The 18,986-nt window shown below is 40.7% G+C and overlaps 2 protein-coding genes across 3 annotated transcripts; one reads left to right on the top strand and one right to left on the bottom strand.

Moving 5' to 3' along the window:
- Positions 1 to 645: 645 nt before the first annotated feature.
- Positions 646 to 2,480, bottom strand: LOC129405665 (olfactory receptor 1J4-like). Of its 2 annotated transcripts, XM_055142631.1 has the most exons (2): positions 1,557 to 2,480; positions 646 to 663 (listed from the first exon to the last, which is right to left on the bottom strand). In XM_055142631.1, the coding sequence occupies exons 1-2, from the start codon at positions 2,478 to 2,480 to the stop codon at positions 646 to 648; spliced, it is 942 nt and encodes a 313-aa protein (XP_054998606.1). The 2 variants fall into 2 exon arrangements, with proteins under 2 accessions (XP_054998606.1, XP_054998601.1); XM_055142626.1 differs by lacking the exon at positions 646 to 663 and having other exon boundaries at positions 1,539 to 2,480.
- Positions 2,481 to 17,783: 15,303 nt separating this feature from the next.
- Positions 17,784 to 18,716, top strand: LOC101549830 (olfactory receptor 1L8). Its single transcript, XM_012933821.2, has one exon. It carries the CDS (start codon positions 17,784 to 17,786, stop codon positions 18,714 to 18,716), a length of 933 nt encoding a protein of 310 aa, XP_012789275.2.
- The last annotated feature ends 270 nt before the right edge of the window (positions 18,717 to 18,986 follow it).

Below are 18,986 nucleotides of genomic sequence, written 5' to 3'. Positions count from 1 at the left end.
CTGACTGCCTCCTCTTTGTCAGACACCTCTCTCCTGTCTCTTTTTCTCTTATTTCAGGCATTATGATTTGCAATATAGATGCTGAAAAGTCATCATGTATATCTCTTTACCTACTTTCAACATTCAGTTCTTGTCCAGAGTGATCATTTCCAACTAGTATAATCATGATGGGCGATATCTTAACTATCCTCCATCCCTCACACCCCTGTGGCAATTTCCAATCATTGACCAGTCATCCTGGCCCATTTCCCTGGTCTTGGATTCTAGTTTCATACTTTTTCCAGGAGCTTAAAAAGGAAGTCAAATTATTTATCCTGGTTTTTAGGATGCTCTACCATTTGACTTCAATGTTCCATTCTAATGTTCTCACTATGTATAGCTTCTTTCCCTCTTTACTGGATTAATCTTTGTCGTTTTACAAGCATATTGCATGCATCCTAAGCACTGCCTGAATGACGCCCCCATCTTCCAAAATAAACTTTTTTGGCTTAATTATAAAAAATGAGGATATTAAAAGAGGCTACAATATTAAAAGTTTCATCAAGTTTCTATGCATAAATTATGAAAAATTAAAAATCAGCTTTTAGAACGAAAACTGACTAATGCATAATAAACATGTAGAATGCTTATTTTAACCCCAGTTCTCTAGTTAATTTCTAGCTTCTTTTCCCTTAATTTTGATACTTCAAGCAACCCTTAGTTTTAAATTTGCAATCCGTACTTTCCTTCTTTCATAGTCTTAACAATTTTAGCTTCTCCTACAGTGAGGTACGGCCATGTGACTATAAACCAAGCTCCCGGAAGTGCGCAGCCCCGCGACATCTTATAGCCTAGTTCTCCTTCTCAGAGAACCTGGCAAGCTACTGAGAGTTTGTTGCCCACATGGGAAAGCCTGGCAAGCTCCTGTTGGCATATTCATATTCCAAATACAGTAATAATGATGGACCTCATTCCCCTGACCCTGAAAGAGCCTCTAATGTGGCACCGTTGGGAAGGATGAGTAAAGAGAGGCTGTTAAAATCTCAGGGCTGGGATGAATGGAGATGTTACTGGCACCTGCTCAAGCAAATTGACAATCAATGGCATGACAGTGACAGTGACAGTGACTTTTTTTAAATATCCAACAAATAAATCAAGTCATTTTATATCTGTTCCTCTCCTTTTGACTCATTTCACTCAGCATGATACTTTCCAAGTCCATCCATTTATAGGCACATTTCATGACCTCATTTTCCAAATAGCTATGTAGTATTCCATTGTGTAGATGTGCCATAGTTTCTTTATCCATTTGTCTGTTCTTGGGCTCTCAGGCTGTTTCCAGATTCTGGCAATTGTGCATAGTGCTGCACTGAACATAGGAGTGCAGATGTTGTTTCTGCTGTATGTTTTTGGACCCCCAGGGTATATTCCCAGAAGTGATATGGCTGGGTCAAACAGGAGTTCAATCTCTAGTTTTTTTTTTTTTTTGAGGAACAAACACACTTTTTTTTTTAGGCATCTGAAAGTAGGGCTGATATTAGAGCATAGCTGGATGACTCTCACTTGGCAAGGAGGACCCTCTTTCTGAAAAGAGTCCTCAGAGCTAATTTAATGTCTCTGTTTCTTAGACTGTAGATGAAAGGATTTAACATGGGGGTCACCACGGTGTACATCAGAGAGGCAATCATGTCTTTGTTTTTGGAGTCGCTTGACGAAGGGGAATAGTATATCGCCACAATCGTGCCATAGAACAGAGAGACCACAGAGAGGTGGGAGCCACAAGTGGACAAGACTTTTCGGATACCTTTGGTGGATGGAACCCGTAAGACCGAGGCCCCAATGCAACCATAAGAAACCAGGATGCCACTCAGTGGAAAGACAACTGTAGCAGCTCCTGCAGTGAATATGACTAGTTCATTGAGAGATGTGTTGGAGCAGGATAGCTTAATCAGGACTGAGAGACTACAGAAGAAGTGGGGAATGATGTTATCAGCACAGAAGGACAATTGGGCCAGGAGAAGGGTGTGCAAGAGGGCACTGCTACAGGAGATGATCCAGGAGCCAGCCACCAGCAGCACGCAAAGCTCGTTCCTCATGATGAGGGTGTAGTGTAGAGGGTGACAGATGGCCACATACCTGTCATATGCCATCACCGAGAGAAGGAGGTTGTCCACACAGCCAAAAACCAAATAAAAATACACCTGTGAAATGCACCCCGAGTAGGAGATGGCTGGGTGCTGAGTCTGCATGTTCAGCAGCATCCTTGGAACCGTGACAGACGAGAAGGAGGCATCAGTGAGAGCCAGGTGGCTGAGGAAGAAGTACATGGGGGTGTGGAGGCGGGAGTCCAGCCTGATGAGCAGGATGATGAGCAGGTTCCCCAGCACGGTGGTCAGGTACATGGCCAGGAAGAGGGTGAAGAACAGGAACTGCTGCTCCAGGGGGATGGGGAAGCCCAGTAGGAGGAATTCAGACACGCTGCTCTGGTTCTCCTGCCTCATGCTGCTCCAGTTTCTTCTGGGAGTGAAGGAAAATAGAATATATCAGGAACTTTGCAATACCGATCACAACAATTACCATAGTGTCAAGTTTCAGCCAAGTGATGGTGTGCAGTGCATTTCACTCATAGTTAGGGACCTGTTTCTGTCTGGTGAAAGTTGTGAATGAACTTAGTCCGAACGTGGACACTGTCTTGAGCACAAAATAGGTGACATCACTGTTCAATGGAAATGAGATCTAACTCTTTAAAAAATTATTTCTGCTTTGTAGATATTAAGGCAGGCACTAGGAAGAAATTGCAAATTAGTCAGTCCTTCTCTTGGGGAGCACATTCTCTTTTCTTTTTTCCCCACAGGTTAGGTAAGTGATTCATTATTTATTTATTCATTTATTTATTTATTTTATTGAATCACCATGAGCAACACTTACAAAGCTTTCATGTTTGATTTTTAAAATTTTTTTTTAATTTTATTTTTATTTTTTTACAGACTTACTTTTCGTGCTTGTGTTTTAGTCATACAATGCTCGAGTATCCATTCCTCTACCAGGACCCATTCTCCACCACCAATGATCCCAGTATCCCTCCCACCCTCCCACCCCATCTCCCCCACCCCACCCCACCCCACCTCTGTGGCAGGGCATTCCTTTTTGTTCTATCTACCACAAAGCTTTCATGTTTGAATTTCAGTCATACAATGATTGAACACCCATCCCTCCAACAGTACACATTTTCCACCACCGATGTCCCCAATGTCCCGTCCCCCATCCTATCCCTCCCCCTGCCTCTGTTGCAGACAATTTCCCCCATACTATCTCTCAACTTTGGGGCATTAGGGGCGCACATTTACTAGGGAGCAATTTCATAGATTGCTGATTAAAAGCAGGGCTCTGTAGTGACTTCTTAATGTGCTTTGCTGGATTCTTCTTATCCTAAATATTTCTCCTTCTCTATCTCTACCTGTATGTCCATGTATATTTTTTCACCTTATGTGCATGCTACTCACAACATTAAGAGAATTAAACTACATACCATGTACATGGACTGGAGCGATAGTACAGTGGGTAGGGTGTTTGCCTTGCATGTGACCGACCTGAGTTTGATTCCTCCGTCCCTCTTGGAGAGCCTGGCAAGCTACCGAGAGTATTCCGACCACACATCAGAGCCTGGCAAGCTACCTGTGGCATATTCAATATGCCAAAAACAGTAACAAGCCTCACAATGGAGACGTTACTGGTGCCCGCTCAGTCAAATCGATGAACAATGGGATGACAGTGCGACAGTGCTACAGTGTTACCATGTACAAAATCAGTGCACAACACAGAAACTTACATTGCCTATTAAAATGACTTAAAATTAAAACACTGCAATTTACAAGGTTGCTCATAATACAGTTGTTTCAGGCATTTAGTGTTCCAACACTGGTGCTGTTGGAAAAATGACTATTCTTAAAAGCAATAAGAAAATTAAAAGTGTTGGTTAGAATGTGAAGATGCTGCAATCTTGTGAACTGTTTGTGAGAATGTAAAATGGTTCAGCTTCTGAAGGAAACATTAGGACAATTGCTCAAAAAATTGAACAGAATTGTCACATTATGCAAAATTCCACTTCTAGATATATATGCCCCTGTGAACTGAAAACAGGGTTGCAGAAGGAAGCTGCCTGCTTATAGTAGCATTATTCACAAATGCTGGTGATGGAAGAAATGCTTGTGTACTGGAAAATTAATGAATAATGCAAATATAAAAACAATGTAATGTTATTATCTCTTTAAAAGGTGGAAAATACAGAATACACATAACAATGTGGACATACCCTGATGTGGTATGTGACATAAAATAAGCTAGTGACCAAAGGGTCATCAATACAATGGACTAATAACTTCTCTATGTATCTGCTTGTGTATGAGGCATCCCTATTTAGGTGCTATTTGTGTGAGTCACTGTCCTGCAGAGACTGGGGTCCCTAGGTGCATTCAGGACCAATGACCATTTCCTGGACAATGGCCAAAGGAATGGGTCCACAGGCTGGTAACCAGAGGCACTTTGTTCAAATCAATCAGCATTAATTATAGGGAAATCTTGAAGGGTTGGGGGCAGCAATTACACACATAGGTATGATTGAACATTAGCATAAACAATGAACAGATGTAAAGCCCTACCTTCAGGGGAAATTCTCCAAGGAAATTCTCTCAAGAAGGGAATTTCATCTAGGGGCTCCAGCACTCTAGATTCTTTCAAGGAGATCTGCTGAAGGGTGAAAATCCATCCTAGGGCATATTGATTTCTCCTTTCCTTTACTGGTAATTCATCAAAACGATCATATTCAATTTACTTCTTAATAATATTTTTAATCACTTTGTATGGGTCTGGAGTGATAGCATAGCAGGTAAGGCATTTGCCTTGCATGCAGCCGACCCAGGTTCAATTCCTCTGCCCCTCTCGGAGAGCCCGGCAAGCTACCAAGAGTATCTTGCCCATATGTCAGAGCCTGGCAAGCTACCCGTGATGTATTCGATATGCCAAAAACAGTAACAATAAGTCTCACAATGGAGACATTACTGGTGCCTGCTTGAGCAAATTGATGAGCAATGGGATGACACTGACAGTGAATCATTTTGTATGAATGTAAAAGAGATATAGACTTTTATCTATGCCCTTGATTAAGCTTAAATAGTCTCTCTGAACTCATAACGAAGGGTGGCTTTTCCTGGGGACACCTCACTATCTTTCCCAGACCATAGTCCTCAGGCAAGTTTAGTTTTTCCTAACCCAAACAGGGTTCTTACTTAGTTATTTCTTTTGGGTAATGTCAGAGTTTGTTCCATGATCATATTCTTAACTTATTATGTTTCTTATGACCCTTAGGCTTTCCCATGTAGAAGCCAGGGTAGCTTACAGCTTGCCTTGGGTTCATCCAAGTCCCTCAGTGGGGACTTACACCCAACTTTGAGGGTGTAAGAACTAAGATCAATCTAAGGACAACTGAGCTTTCATTAAAGTAAATATGACAGATGCCCAGGAGTAAATATTATTCAGAATCAGTTAACTCCCACATTACAAAAGCATAACATTAATTGTTTCTGTGTCTATATAAATAGGATATTGCTTTAAAATAAAAAATATGAAAAGTACATAAAGGAAAGAGAAAAGCAATATTTTAATTCACTATCTTTATGTACTATTGCTCCAGCCCTGATTTTGGCTAAGATCAAGTGTGTAATATTTTACTTACATTACAAAATCCAGAGCTATAAGAAGGTTTGAGGGGCTGGAGTGATAGCATAGCGGGTAGGGCATTTGTCTTGCATGCGGCCGACCCGGGTTCAAATCCCAGCATCCCATGTGGTCCCTTGAGCACCGCCAGGAGTAATTCCTGAGTACAGAGCCAGGAGTAACCCCTGTGCATCACCAGGTGTGACCCAAAAACCAAAAAAAAAAAAAAAAAAAAAAAGAAGGTTTGACTTTACGAGTTACAGCGTCAAATTTGGAGATATTTGTGACTAACAATTAGGTAAAGAAGAATGCAAAGAAGAGGTTAAAGATAAACATACAGGGTTGGAAATACCTCTGTGGGATAGGTTGTGCCCCCAGAAGTGCTAGAGTGGGTGTGATTCAATTAGCCTAAGCTCCCTGAAGGAGGAGAAAGGACAACCAAATGTTAAACCTAAAATGCTTGGAACTATAATCCAACAATTTGCATGAGTTTTTGAAATAATGTAAATTTTAGAGACAGCATGAACTACTTCAGTAGCTTATGAACCACGTGGACATGTTTCTAACAAAGTAGCATGGAGAAGACCTTGCTAATGTCTTCTTGTTTGTATGTGGAATTGATTTCTTTTTGCTTTTTGGTTTACACCCAGGGATGCACAGGGGTCACTCCTGGCTCTGCACTCAGGAATTACTCCTGGCAATGCTCAGGGAACCATATAGGATGCTGGGAATAGAACCCGGGTCAGCTGTGTGCAAGGCAAACGCCCTACCCACTGTGCTATCTCTCCGGCTCCCTTGTATGTAGAATTGAAACAGAAGGGTTGGACTGGGAGATGATTTCACCTGGGTAGCTGCACCCGCTGCACATGCCTTGTCCCTCGTTTAGCTTTCTGGGTCTTATGGTCTTTCAAGAGTAGTCAGAACAAGACAGTGTGACAGAGTAACCAGTAAGACCACCAGGAGTAATTCCTGAGTGCATGAGCCAGGAATAACCTCTGTGCATTGCTGGATCTCTGGGTGTGATCCAAAAAGCAAAAAACAAACAAACAAACAAACAAAAAACCAGTTCCACATCTTCACTGTCAAGTACAGAAACAGTAGCTTCATGTGATTACTGAGGATTTGAAATATAGTTAGTATAACTGAGGATCCAAAATTTTAATTTTAGTTTAATTTAGTATGGCCATCCACATGTAGCCAGTAGCATCATTGAACTGCGTGTGAAACTTAACCACTGAAAACACAGGCTATATAGGTAACACATTCCTTACCTCGATGTCTTCCTTTCTTACACTCTTACTTTCTGTTCCTGTCCTAGCGCTCACGAACACAAACACATTCATGAACACACACACACACACACACACACACACACACACACACACCTAGGTCAAGTGATGATTCCTCACCTCACTCTGATCTGTACCAATTCTTTCTGGTCCAAGCTGATATCTGAATCCTCATCTCTAATGCATCCTTGACTAAAGAATATTTATCTCTTCCATGCCTATTTATAAGATATAAACTAGTAACAGAAAGTTCCTACTTACTAACAGGATTAAGACTCAGGGGAACTTAACCCCAAGTCTCTGGTTAAAGAAGCCAACAGAGTTAATTGCCTCGTTTCTTGCCTTTCTCTTGAGATGGTTCTTGTTCAGGGGCCAAGGGACTAAAACAACAAAGCTTCTGTAGGAGATGTCCCTAATGCCAGTGACATCTTGGTCTCTACCCTGCCTGGCTATGAAGAGATGCATGAACACACTTGGCTTCTAAAGCCTGTGTGAATGGAATCTGCCTTCCTCTACGTTACAGAATGACCGTGGCACAGTTACAGCTACTTTTGAAGTCCCACCTCACTGATCTTGACCTCCAGGAGAGAACACATTCCCGGTCTCCTATTGGTCTCTTGTCCCTTGAGAGAGTCTGCATAGTAGGAACTGAGATCAAAGGAAGCCATTGAATTGAATACTTTAAAAGAATGATCTTCATGGTATATAAATTACATCTGTATATCCTAAAAGCACCTACAGAAATCAGAGACAACAAATCAATACTGTAATGTGGGAGGCTGCAAATTAATATGCCAAGTCTCTTACTTTTCTATCAGTAAGCAGTGAACTAAAAGATATCAAAATCTGAAAATCCTCTTGAGATCAAAGAGCATTGAGTGTTAGGAATAAACTTAATAAAGGGCATGGGAGATTTGTACATTCATTTTATGCAAATAGGGTGCATTGTAAGAATTGAGGTAAATTATATGATACAAATTTATAAATCATAAATACATTTATTGCTTATATATTACATTATATAAATGGGTAAATTAAGCTCACATATAAATTTTAATATTTAACTGATTTTAAGTCAAAATCTGTAGTAAGAGACAAAGAAAGCTGTTACATAATGATGCAAGACACATGTCAAGAAGTTAAACAGTTTTATGTACCTTAAATCTGAGCATAAGTGTTGTGTGAATATTGAAAGACCTGAAGAGACTAGGGTGCAACAAACAAGGGTCTTACTAATTCACTAACCAAGTCTCCATAGAGATATCAGACAGTAAGAATATTAATCAGAACATGTTAATATTAGACAGTATCAACTAAGTGGACATGGGAAATATATGCAGGACATTCCATCCACGAACAGCAGGACACACATTATTCTCATGCACACAGAATATTTTTTAGAAAATATAATGTGATAGATCACAGAACAAATCCAGAAGCATAAAATTTCCAGAAACTTTTCTGAGAACAATGTTTACGAACCTAAAATTCAATAAGATTGTAAAAGCTTGGAAAATCTAGTTTTTTAAAAACTGTTTTATTACAGAGCCACGGTTTACAAAGTCACTGATAGTTGAGTTTTAGACAGAGTAATTCCACACCAATCCCTTCACCAATATCAACTTCCCTCCACCAGTGTTTACAGATTCTTTTTATCCTAACCCCAACTTGACAGGCACATTACAAAGTTTCAGTGGTTGTAGCTTAGACCTCATGTCTTCAGTTTTGTTGAATCTGTGTTTTGATATATGTCTTTGTCCCTCACTCATCTCACAGGCATAACTGAAGTCCTGATGTTCACCCATTACTTCTCATTCTCTTCCCCCCCTTGATTTCTTTCCTTTCCTCCTCTATCATTCTCCTCTCTAAACACTGGGGTCAATGGTGTTCTAGGCAACCCCCTTTTACATTTCCTCATCCAGTATTCTGTGTTCTACAGCTAAGTGAGATCATCCTGTGTTTGTCTTTCTTCTTCTGACTTACTTCACTCATTCTGATATCTTCCAGTTTCAACTATGTTTCAGCAAATTACATTTAATTGTTCCTTACAACTGCATAGTATTTCATTGTGTATAACTATCACATATTCATAATTTATTCATGATATATCCTGGAAGTTAAAACTTTATCTGATGTGTTGAGTGCAAATATTTCCCCCATTAATTTTGCTGTCTTTTAGTTTTAGATTATGTTTTTTATTTTGTATGCAGAAGCTCTTATAACTTTGTATAGTCCTGTTTATTTTTGTCTTTTAAATGGGATAGACTTCTTGATTACTTTCTCCTCTGCTATATCCTTTGTCTATAAGAATGAGACTGATTTTTGTGTATTGACATAATACCTGGACACTTTGCTGTATTGATCAATTGCTTCTAGGATCGTTTTAGTGGACCCTTTCGGGTCTATTATGTATATTGTTATGTCATGTGCAAATAGTGGTAGTTTGAGTTCTTCTTTTCCAATATGAATCCCTTTGATTTGTTTTTAATCCCCTTGCCTGATTGCTGTAGTCAGGGCTTATAAAACTATGTTAAATAGAAATGGAAAGAGTGGATATCTTTGCCCTGTACCTGATCTCAGAGAATTCTCCCAGTCGTTCACCATTGTCATCGGTGGTGGAGAATGGGCACTGGTGGAGCGATGGGTTATTGAGCATTGTATGACTGAAAGACAAACACGAAAATATGTAAATCTGTAACTGTACCCCCCACGGTGATTCACTAATAAAAAAAGGAAAGAAAAAAATCACAAATAGATGTTGGGTCTTGTCAAAGGCTTTCTCTGCATCATTACACATGATCATATGATTTTATATTTTCTTTTAATAATGAAGTATATTATGTTAATTGATATACATATGTTGAACCATCCTTTCATCCCTGGGATGAATCCCATTTCATCAGGGTTTATGATTTTTTTGATATGTTGTTGGATTCGGTTAGCTAAGATTTTGTTAAGAATTTTTGCATATTCATCAGGGAGATTGATCTGAAATTTTCTTTCCTGGAAGTGTCTCTGTATGCTTTGGGTGTTAGAGTAGTGTTGGCTTCGTGTAAATGTCTTGTAGTAAATGGCTTTGACTATGTTGAGGAAAGTTCCTTCAATTCCTATTTAACTGAGAGGTTTTTTTTTTAATCATGAATGGGTGCTGGATCTTGTGACAATCTTTCTCCAAATCTATTGATATTATCATATAATTTTTATTTTTTCATATATTGACATGGTGTATTAAGTTGATTGACTTGTATATGTTAAAACATCCTTGCATCAGGGATTAATCCCACTTGGTCACTGTATATGATCTTTTTGATGAATGGTTGGATTCTATGTGATAGTATTTTGTTGAGGATCTTCTTATCTATGTTTTTCAAGCATATTAGTCTTTAATATTTTTTGGCCTGTCACTGTCTGCTTTTGTGATCAGGATGATATTTGCACCATCATAGGGAGCATTTCTGGTTTTCTGATTCCTTGAAAGAACCTGGAAAGGATTGGCTTGAAAGAACTGAAAAGGATTGGCTATAGCCATTAGATTTTTTATTTAGTTTTTTTTTGGACACACTTGGTGGTGCTCAGGGCTTACTACCATCTCTGTGCTTAGGGAACTCTCCTGGTATGACTGCGGGGACCATCTGGGATGGTAGGGATCAAACCCACTGAACTGTCGCTCCAGCCCTCTTATTATTTCCTATCTGATTTCCTCTATGAGCTACTGATCGCTCAGTAGTGAGCTGTATAATTCCTGGTGTTTCAGTTATTTTTCCATTTCTGTTTGAGATTAACTTCTATATTAAGTACACTAGGGTCTTGTATGATAAATCTATAAATATTAAGAATGCTTCTTTTTTTTCTTTTTGGGTCACTCCCAGCGATACTCAGTTGTTACTCCTGGCTCTGAGTTCAGGAATTACTCCTTGCAGTGCTTGGGAGACCATATGGGATGCTGGGAATTGAACTCGGGTCGGCTTTGTGCAAGACAAATGCCCTACCCGCTGTGGTATTGACCCAGTCCCAAGGGCGCTTCTTTGTATGTAATTCCCTTAATTGATCTCTTCATTATATCTCTATTTATGGCTTTCGTCATTCTGATTCAGACGCGTCTTAAAGTATTTTTATTTGGGACTCTTAAATCTGGGTGCATCCACTCTCAACTCTGGAAACTTCTCAGTAATGATTGTTTTTTTGGCTAATGCTTCTTCATTGAAATTACCTTCCTGGGTGTCTGGGAACCTGACGATTCTTATATTGTTCCCCTTGAATTCATCTCAGAGTTCTCTTGTCTGCTGTTAATTTATTTTGAAGATTTTCTCACATCTTCTGTTGTTTTACTGGGGGTTTTCTACAACAAATCTTGAAACTCACTGCTTTTGTGCCCAGCTACTGTTACTCTTCTGCTAAGGTCTTCCAGTGAATTTTTCATTTCATCTACCAAATTATTTAGTTTTGTCATTTTTGCTTGTAGGTAGTTTTATCATGTCTGCTCTCAAATCCTCTTACATTTTATTCATCCCATTGTTTCTTTGAGCTATTTAACACCCTCAAAATTTCCTCTCTAAATTCCTCAACAGAGGGGTTATATAGCGGGTTATTACCTTGAATCTTCAGGGCTACCAATTTTGCTCACTGAGAGTGGTGGACTTCTCTGCTGCTTTCCCGTTGTGCCTGTTTGTAGGACTGTAACTGCCACATTCTGATTGTGCCATTTGTTTTGAGAGGGGAAAGAAATGGAGATGCATACTTTTGGAAATCTCAAGAAATGTTCCCCTCTCTCTGGGAGGCTTGTTGTTCCCCCAGACTCCAGGGTACCTTGGCCTGATGCCGGATCTGCTCCTGGTGCTCACCTGGGGATTAGCAGGGTTGGGGAGACAGCAGGGCAGTGCTGCAGACCCACACCTGTCCCTGGCACATCCACATATTAACCTTTTTTCGGTTGTATGGTGTGAAAATATTTTCTCCCATTCAGCAGGGTGTTTTTAGTTTAGAGTTATTTTTTAGGTCAGAATCTTTTTAGATTGATGTAGTCTCATTTGTTTGTTTTTGCTTTTGAGTCTGTGATGCCTGGCATCACAAATGACTAATGGGATCACTGCAATCAAGTGTGTGTGAGCACTACAACTAAGGGGATGTGCCTCATGGAAAGCAATCCAATTAAGAAAGATGAGTAAGGTTAAAGAAACTTTGGTACATCTACACAGTGGAATGCTATGCAGCTGTTAGGAAAGCTGAAGTCATGAAATTTGCTTATAAGTGGATCGACATGGAGAGTATCATGCTAGATGAAATGAGTCAGAAAGAGAGTGACAGGAATAGAAGGACTACACTCACCTGTGGAATATAAAATAACATAATATGAGATGGACACCCAAGGAAAGTAGACACAATGGCCAGGAATATTGCTTCATAGTTGGAAGCCTGTCTCATGAGATGGGGGAGAAGGCAGCTGGAATTGAGAAGGGATCACTAGGACAATGATGGTTGGAGGAATTGTTGGAGATGGGAGATGTGTGCTGAAAGTAGATAAAGGACCAAACATGATAACCTCTCAGTATCTGTATTGCAAACCATAAATGCCCAAAAGTAGAGAGAGAGTATGGGGGAAACTGTCTGCCATAGAGGCAGGAGGAGGGTTGGGATGGCAGGGTGGAGGATGGATACTGGGGACATTGGTGGTGGAAAATGTGCACTGGTGGAGGGATGGGTGTTGGATCATTATATGACTGAAACTCAAATATGAAAGCTTTCTAACCGTATCTCATGGTGATTCAATTAAAAAAAGGAAAGGGAAAGAAAGGAAGGAAGAAAGGAGAAGAAAGAAAGAAAGAAAGAAAGAAAGAAAGAAAGAAAGAAAGAAAGAAAGAAAGAAAGAAAGAAAGAAAGAAAGAAGGAGCTTTCTGCCGCCGTGCGAGATCGACCCCGGAGTCAACTGAACCACTTTGGACACGAGCAGCGCCCCCAAAATGCCTCCAAACTGTGTGCTCGGAGCTACTGGCCCAGGCACCGCCAGCGAGTGATGCAATTACCAAAAGAATTTTCCCTGGACTTCATATAGAATTCCAAAACCGCGCGGCTGCTATCACAGCTGCGTGACCTAATATCTCTTGATTGTCAGCAAGGTGTAAATGTTCCTTTTTAGCAGGGCTTACCATGGTGGGAAACTCCAAACAATAGTACTGAGTTTTTTGTTGAAGGGTAAAAGATTGTAGCGATAGAATTTTAGGCAGAATTTTCCCTGGACTTTATATAGAAACCCAAAACCGCGCGGCCGCGGCAGCCTAATGTCATCTAATCATCAGCAATATGAAATGGTTCCTTTGTAACGGGTTGGACTTTGGGGGGACCATAATAAGGTTAAAGTTTGTAGTGACGTGTAATTTCTGGCTGTACTTTCCCTGGACTTATACAGAAATTCAAAGCCGCGAGGCCGCTGCCATGGCTGCACAACCTAATGTCATTTAATCATCACCAATAAGAAATGGTTCCTTTGTAATGGGTTGGACTTTGGGGGGACCATAATAGGGTTAAAGTTTGTAGTGATGTGTAATTTATGGCTGTACTTTCCCTGGACTTTATACAGAAATTCAAAGCCGCGAGGCCGCTGCCATGGCCACGGGACCTAATGTCATTTATTCATCACCAATATGAAATGGTTCCTTTTTTTTTTTTGCTTTTTTTTGGGGGGGTCACACCCAGCGATGCTCAGGGGTTACTCCTGGCTTTGCACTCAGGAATTACTCCTGGCGGTGCTTGGGGGACCATATGGGATGCCGGGGATCGAACCCGGGTCGGCCGCGTGCAAGGCAAACGCCCTAACCGCTGTGCTATTGCTCTGGCCCCCCGAAATGGTTCCTTTTTAACGGGTCGGACTTTGGTGGGAAATACTAACAAGAATAGTAAGTCTTTTGCTGAAATATTGAAGGCAATCAAAGTGGTAGCCATCTCTATAGACTGAACTAAGCCATATCCCCACGCCGGCTGAGAAGAAATATCCTTCTTTCTCGGGAAGAAACGCGGCGTGGCGTTAACCATAGTATGATGTCTATTAAGCTGACACGGACCTGGTGGCGTGGGAATGGGATACAAGGGAATAAATTATTATGTACTTGGAACAGCGGGACGCTGGTGGAATCTTGAGCTGGGGCCGATACCAGCGTATTACTTTTTGGTTCCAGAAACTGCTTGCAGACATTCTACCAGACTATCAACTAAGCCAGAGCCCCACGCCGGCTGATGACGAGAAATAACCATCTTTTTCGTTTTTTTTTCCCTTTGTCAGGCAGCGTGGTGATTACTAAACAGGCATGAACTCGGTGGCGCGGGACGAGGGGGGAAAAATAGAAAAGTTATGTAACAAACAGCGGGACTTAATATCTCTACATTCTCAGCAATGGAGAGCTATCAGATGCTTCCTTGACAGTAGGACTGTCTTTTCTTTTTTGGGGGGAAACCCTAGCAACAATAGTGAGTTATGTGTTGAAACATGGAATGTAACCAAGATAAAGCGTAAACGAAGCAAAACTTATCACTTACAAGGGCGGGGACTGGGGGGGCTGGAGGGGGTGGGAGGTATAATGTGGTTGGTGATGGAATATGGGCACTGGTGAAGGGAAGGGTGTTTGAGTATTGTATAACTGACATAATCCTGAGAACTATGTAACCCTCCACATGGTGATTCAATAAAATTTAAATAAAAAAAGAAAGAAAGAAAGAGAAAGAGAGGGCAAAGAAGGAAGGAAGAAAGGAAGGAAGAAAGTCAGGCAAAGAATAATTTATTTAAGCAGTATTTCAATTTCTTATTCTTTCTGCTAGTGGAGTCCAGGATGTTGGATAAATATTCTCTTTGAAAAAAACTAAATCCCTTGTCAATTATATGACAGGAAAAATTGCATATATATAGCTCGGGTTTTAGGAGACAGAGACATTATTTCTCATATGATATATGTGCACAACGGACTACTATGCAGCCACAAGAAATTATGAAATGATGCAAGTAGCTGAAACTTGAATGGAACTGGAGAATATCATGTTAAATGAAGTAAGTCAGAAGAAGGACAGATATAGGATGTTCTCATTTATCTATGGTATATACAATAATATAAAGAGGAAATCAAAGCTATCACAGGTAGGCGACTGTTAACCTTAGATTACAGAAGTGGAAAGGCCAGGGAAGGAGAGAAATGGAAGAGGAAGTAAGAATAATCTGGAGACAACACAAAGGTAATGGCCAGGGACCTTGGACCCATTGGTTGTATAGACACTATTATTTGTGTGTATGAATATATATGTATTATGAATAGATACATAGATATGGGCTGGAGTGATAGCACAGCTGGTAGGGCGTTTGCTTTGCATGTGGCCAACCCAGTTTTGAATCTTCCATCCCTCTCGGAGAGCCTGGCAAGCTACCTAGAGTATCCCGCCCAAACGGCAGAGCCTGGCAAGCTACCCATGATGGAGGAATCAAACCCAGGTCGGCCGTGTGCAAGACAAATGCCCTACCCGCTGTGCTATTGCTCCAGGACTAGAATGTATACATCACAACCTGATATGTGACCCTTGCAAGCACTACACTAAAATGTATTAACAAGATAGCCAGGCATGTGTGTGTTTCCCAGGCATCAGAGCACCCTCATCTGAAAGAAAGAGTAGGAAGATATAAATTTATATTTCTACATTCCTAGAGAATTAAAACTGCAAAACTCCTTATCCTACACACACACACACACACACACACACACACACAAGCATGCGCACACTTCATCACCTTTATTTATTTATTTTTGTTTTTTGGATCACACCCAGCAATGATGCTCAGGGGTTATTCCTGGCTCTGCACTCCGGAATTACTTCTGTTGGTGCTTGGGGGACCATATGGGATGCCAGAGATTGAACCAGGGTTGGCCGTGTGCCAGACAACCTACCCGTTGTTCTATCTCTCTAGCCCACTTAATCACCTTTGATAATCATCATTAAGGACATCGAAACAAACCCTGGAGATTTGAACAGCTCTGACAATAGCCTCAAACTTTTGAAGGATGCCTTGGGAGATCTCTGCCCTCTTGAGAACAGTTCCACTCAAATCTGTTGTTGTTGTGAGTTCTGTACTAAGAGAGGTCACAGAGCAAACGCCCTTGAGGAGTCAGCTTGGAACAAACACTTCAGAGCTCCCTCAGCCCAGCAAGGATCGCAAAGATGTTGGGAGAACAGAACTCAAATCCACGAGAAGCTGTTAGGTTTCTCCCTACTCGAGAGCTCTCATCGGTGTGAGACAGGGAACCTCTGCTTTCTACAAGGAAGAACAGAAAAACAGGACAATGCTGAGCAAGAACCCAGGAATAACACAGGGTGGGAGGCAGCATATGGAAAGTGCTTTATCCCTCTTAAACCTAGAGCACTCTGCTCACTGCTCTTTACTCTTCCCTCTCAATTTTTCTCGCTTATCTCTGGATGGAAGCTCAAACAGTTCAGCTTTGACTGAGCTGAACTGCATCAATTTGGAAGGGTGAGAAGATCCAGCATATGGAAAGGGAACATTAATAGGGTGTTACCCACTTGATCATCCACTCATTCAGGTATTTATTTCAGCTCCTTTTCAGAGCCAAAGAGCATGGGAAGACCACAGATGTCAGCTCAGCATTATTTTGACATTAAAGAAAGATCACTGGGTATTTGCCGAGGAAATGCAGGGGGCAATGAAACAAGAGCAGGATAATATAATAGAGACCGATTCCAAGTTGTTGAAACTCTGTCAGATATTCAGATATAAGTTAGGATAGTGCAAAGTTACTCTAAAATGCTATTTTTTGAAGACAAGTGATTATTATTTTTAAATTATTTTTTATTGTTGAAGTTAAGGTCACATGTTTTCAAGAGTATCAATATTTATGGTCCTGGTGTAGAGTCATAGCATCTTCCACCACCAAGGTGCTCAATAACTTTCACCACTGTCCTTATCTTACTATAGTCCACCACTTTTCCCGTTACCCTCATCCTCCACTTCCAGTTCTGTCCCCTTGATAACTTCAGTTTTATGATCCAGGAACAAGATTACTGATTATTGTTGTTGTTCATTATTGCCTGTTTCTTTGTTCTACTATAAAATTGTGACATTTGTTGCACCTTGAGTGGAACTGGAGGTCATTATATTCAACAAAACACAGCAGATGATATTGCGATGATATTGCTTAATCTGTGGGATATGTCCTAACAATAGTGTATTTTTTTACTGTGTCACACTGTTCATCAAGTCACATTCAATTTCTTTTAGGGGGGTGGTCTCTCAAGCGATGTTCATTTGGAACCTTAATGATTTCAGCATAACACTTAAGTCTGGTTTTGTTTTTGATGATAATCCTACTTGATCACTGTCCGAGACTGTCTTTATTCCATGATTTTATGGAAGCATATTGTTAATAAGTATAAGTAGGTATAGGATATGTTGAAAAGACAAAAAGAAGAAAACTTTGCTTTCAGACACAGCCTATGCCTTTAGATTACCATCATCCTTATTTCTAATATTCCATATTCCCAAGATGAGACTTAGTATTATAGAACTTTACTTGATCACTTAAGCTCTTTATTTCACACTCACAAGACATTCTCTTCACAAATAGCTTATTTTAGCTGATGTAAGTTTTATCAGCTGCTCTTATCCATGACATTACATTAACTCTCTGGAGTACTTAAGTATATTCAGTAAATAAGGCTAGGAACACGCAAAAAAAAGGTAGCTTTGTTACAGTTACTGCTATGCAAGAGATAGGTATTGATGTTTCAACCTTCTCTAATTTAGGTGCTTCTACAATTATGGAAACAGTCAACCAAAACCACAGTGTCTCTGAGTTCATCCTCCTGGGACTCTCCTCCAGACCTGAGGACCAGGTACCACTCTTTGTCATCTTTCTCATCATGTACCTGGTCACTATAACTGGGAATCTGCTTATCATCCTGGCCATCCGCTCTGACCCCCAGCTGCAGACCCCCATGTACTTCTTCTTGAGCTTCCTATCTTTCATTGACATTGGCTTCACCACCACCATTGTCCCCAAGATGCTAGTGAACTTCTTGTCAGAGAAGAAGACCATCTCCTATGTTGGCTGTGTGACACAGATGTATTTTATTTATGCTTTGGGCACTATTGACAGTTGCCTCCTGGCAGTCATGGCCTTTGACCGCTACGTGGCCATCTGTGACCCCTTCCACTATGTCACTACCATGAGCCACCAGCGCTGTGTCCTGCTGGTGGCCTTCTCCTGCTCATTCTCTCTCCTCCACTCACTGCTTCACACACTGTTGCTGAATCTGCTCACCTTCTGTGACTCCAATGTCATCTACCACTACCTCTGTGACATCAATGCTCTGCTGCAATTGTCTTGCACCTCCACATTCCTCAATGAAATTGTGAAAATGACAGAAGCACCTATTGCTCTGGTGACCCCTTTTCTTTGTATTGTTTTATCTTATCTAAGAATCCTTATTGCAGTTCTCAAGATCCCCTCAGCTGCTGGGAAACGCAAAACCTTCTCTACCTGTGGTTCTCACCTGACTGTGGTGACGCTCTTTTATGGAAGCATCTTCTATGAATATTTACAACCCTTATCCAGCTACACTATTAGCACCCGCATGGCATCGATTGTCTACACAGTTCTGTCCTCCATGCTAAACCCTTTTATTTATAGTCTGAGAAACAAAGACATGAAGAGGGCTTTGAGGAAGCTGTTGAGCATAAGGAAATCTTAGCCAAAATCTGTGTGAGCCTGTTCAGAGTGTCTCTGATTTTTACATCCAGTTTTTGTAGTTGTTGATACCACATTAAGTTTTTATAAGTCAACAGTATAACAAATTTGTGTCCTGGGTGTTAAATCTTGTACCTCTTAAAAATGGAGTGGGTAACTATTGAGATCTTATTAGGATTCAGTAATGAGACCAATGCCAACAGAAAATCCTGACTACCAGTTTACAAATATCTCCTTTCTTTCCTCCCATTATTTCCCCAGGAAATGATATATT

This window comes from Sorex araneus, chromosome 1 (assembly GCF_027595985.1).
Source record: "Sorex araneus isolate mSorAra2 chromosome 1, mSorAra2.pri, whole genome shotgun sequence".
NCBI lineage: Eukaryota > Metazoa > Chordata > Mammalia > Eulipotyphla > Soricidae > Sorex > Sorex araneus.
The sequence above is the reverse complement of the archived record's forward strand: the minus strand, read 5'-3'. Positions and strand labels throughout refer to the sequence as shown.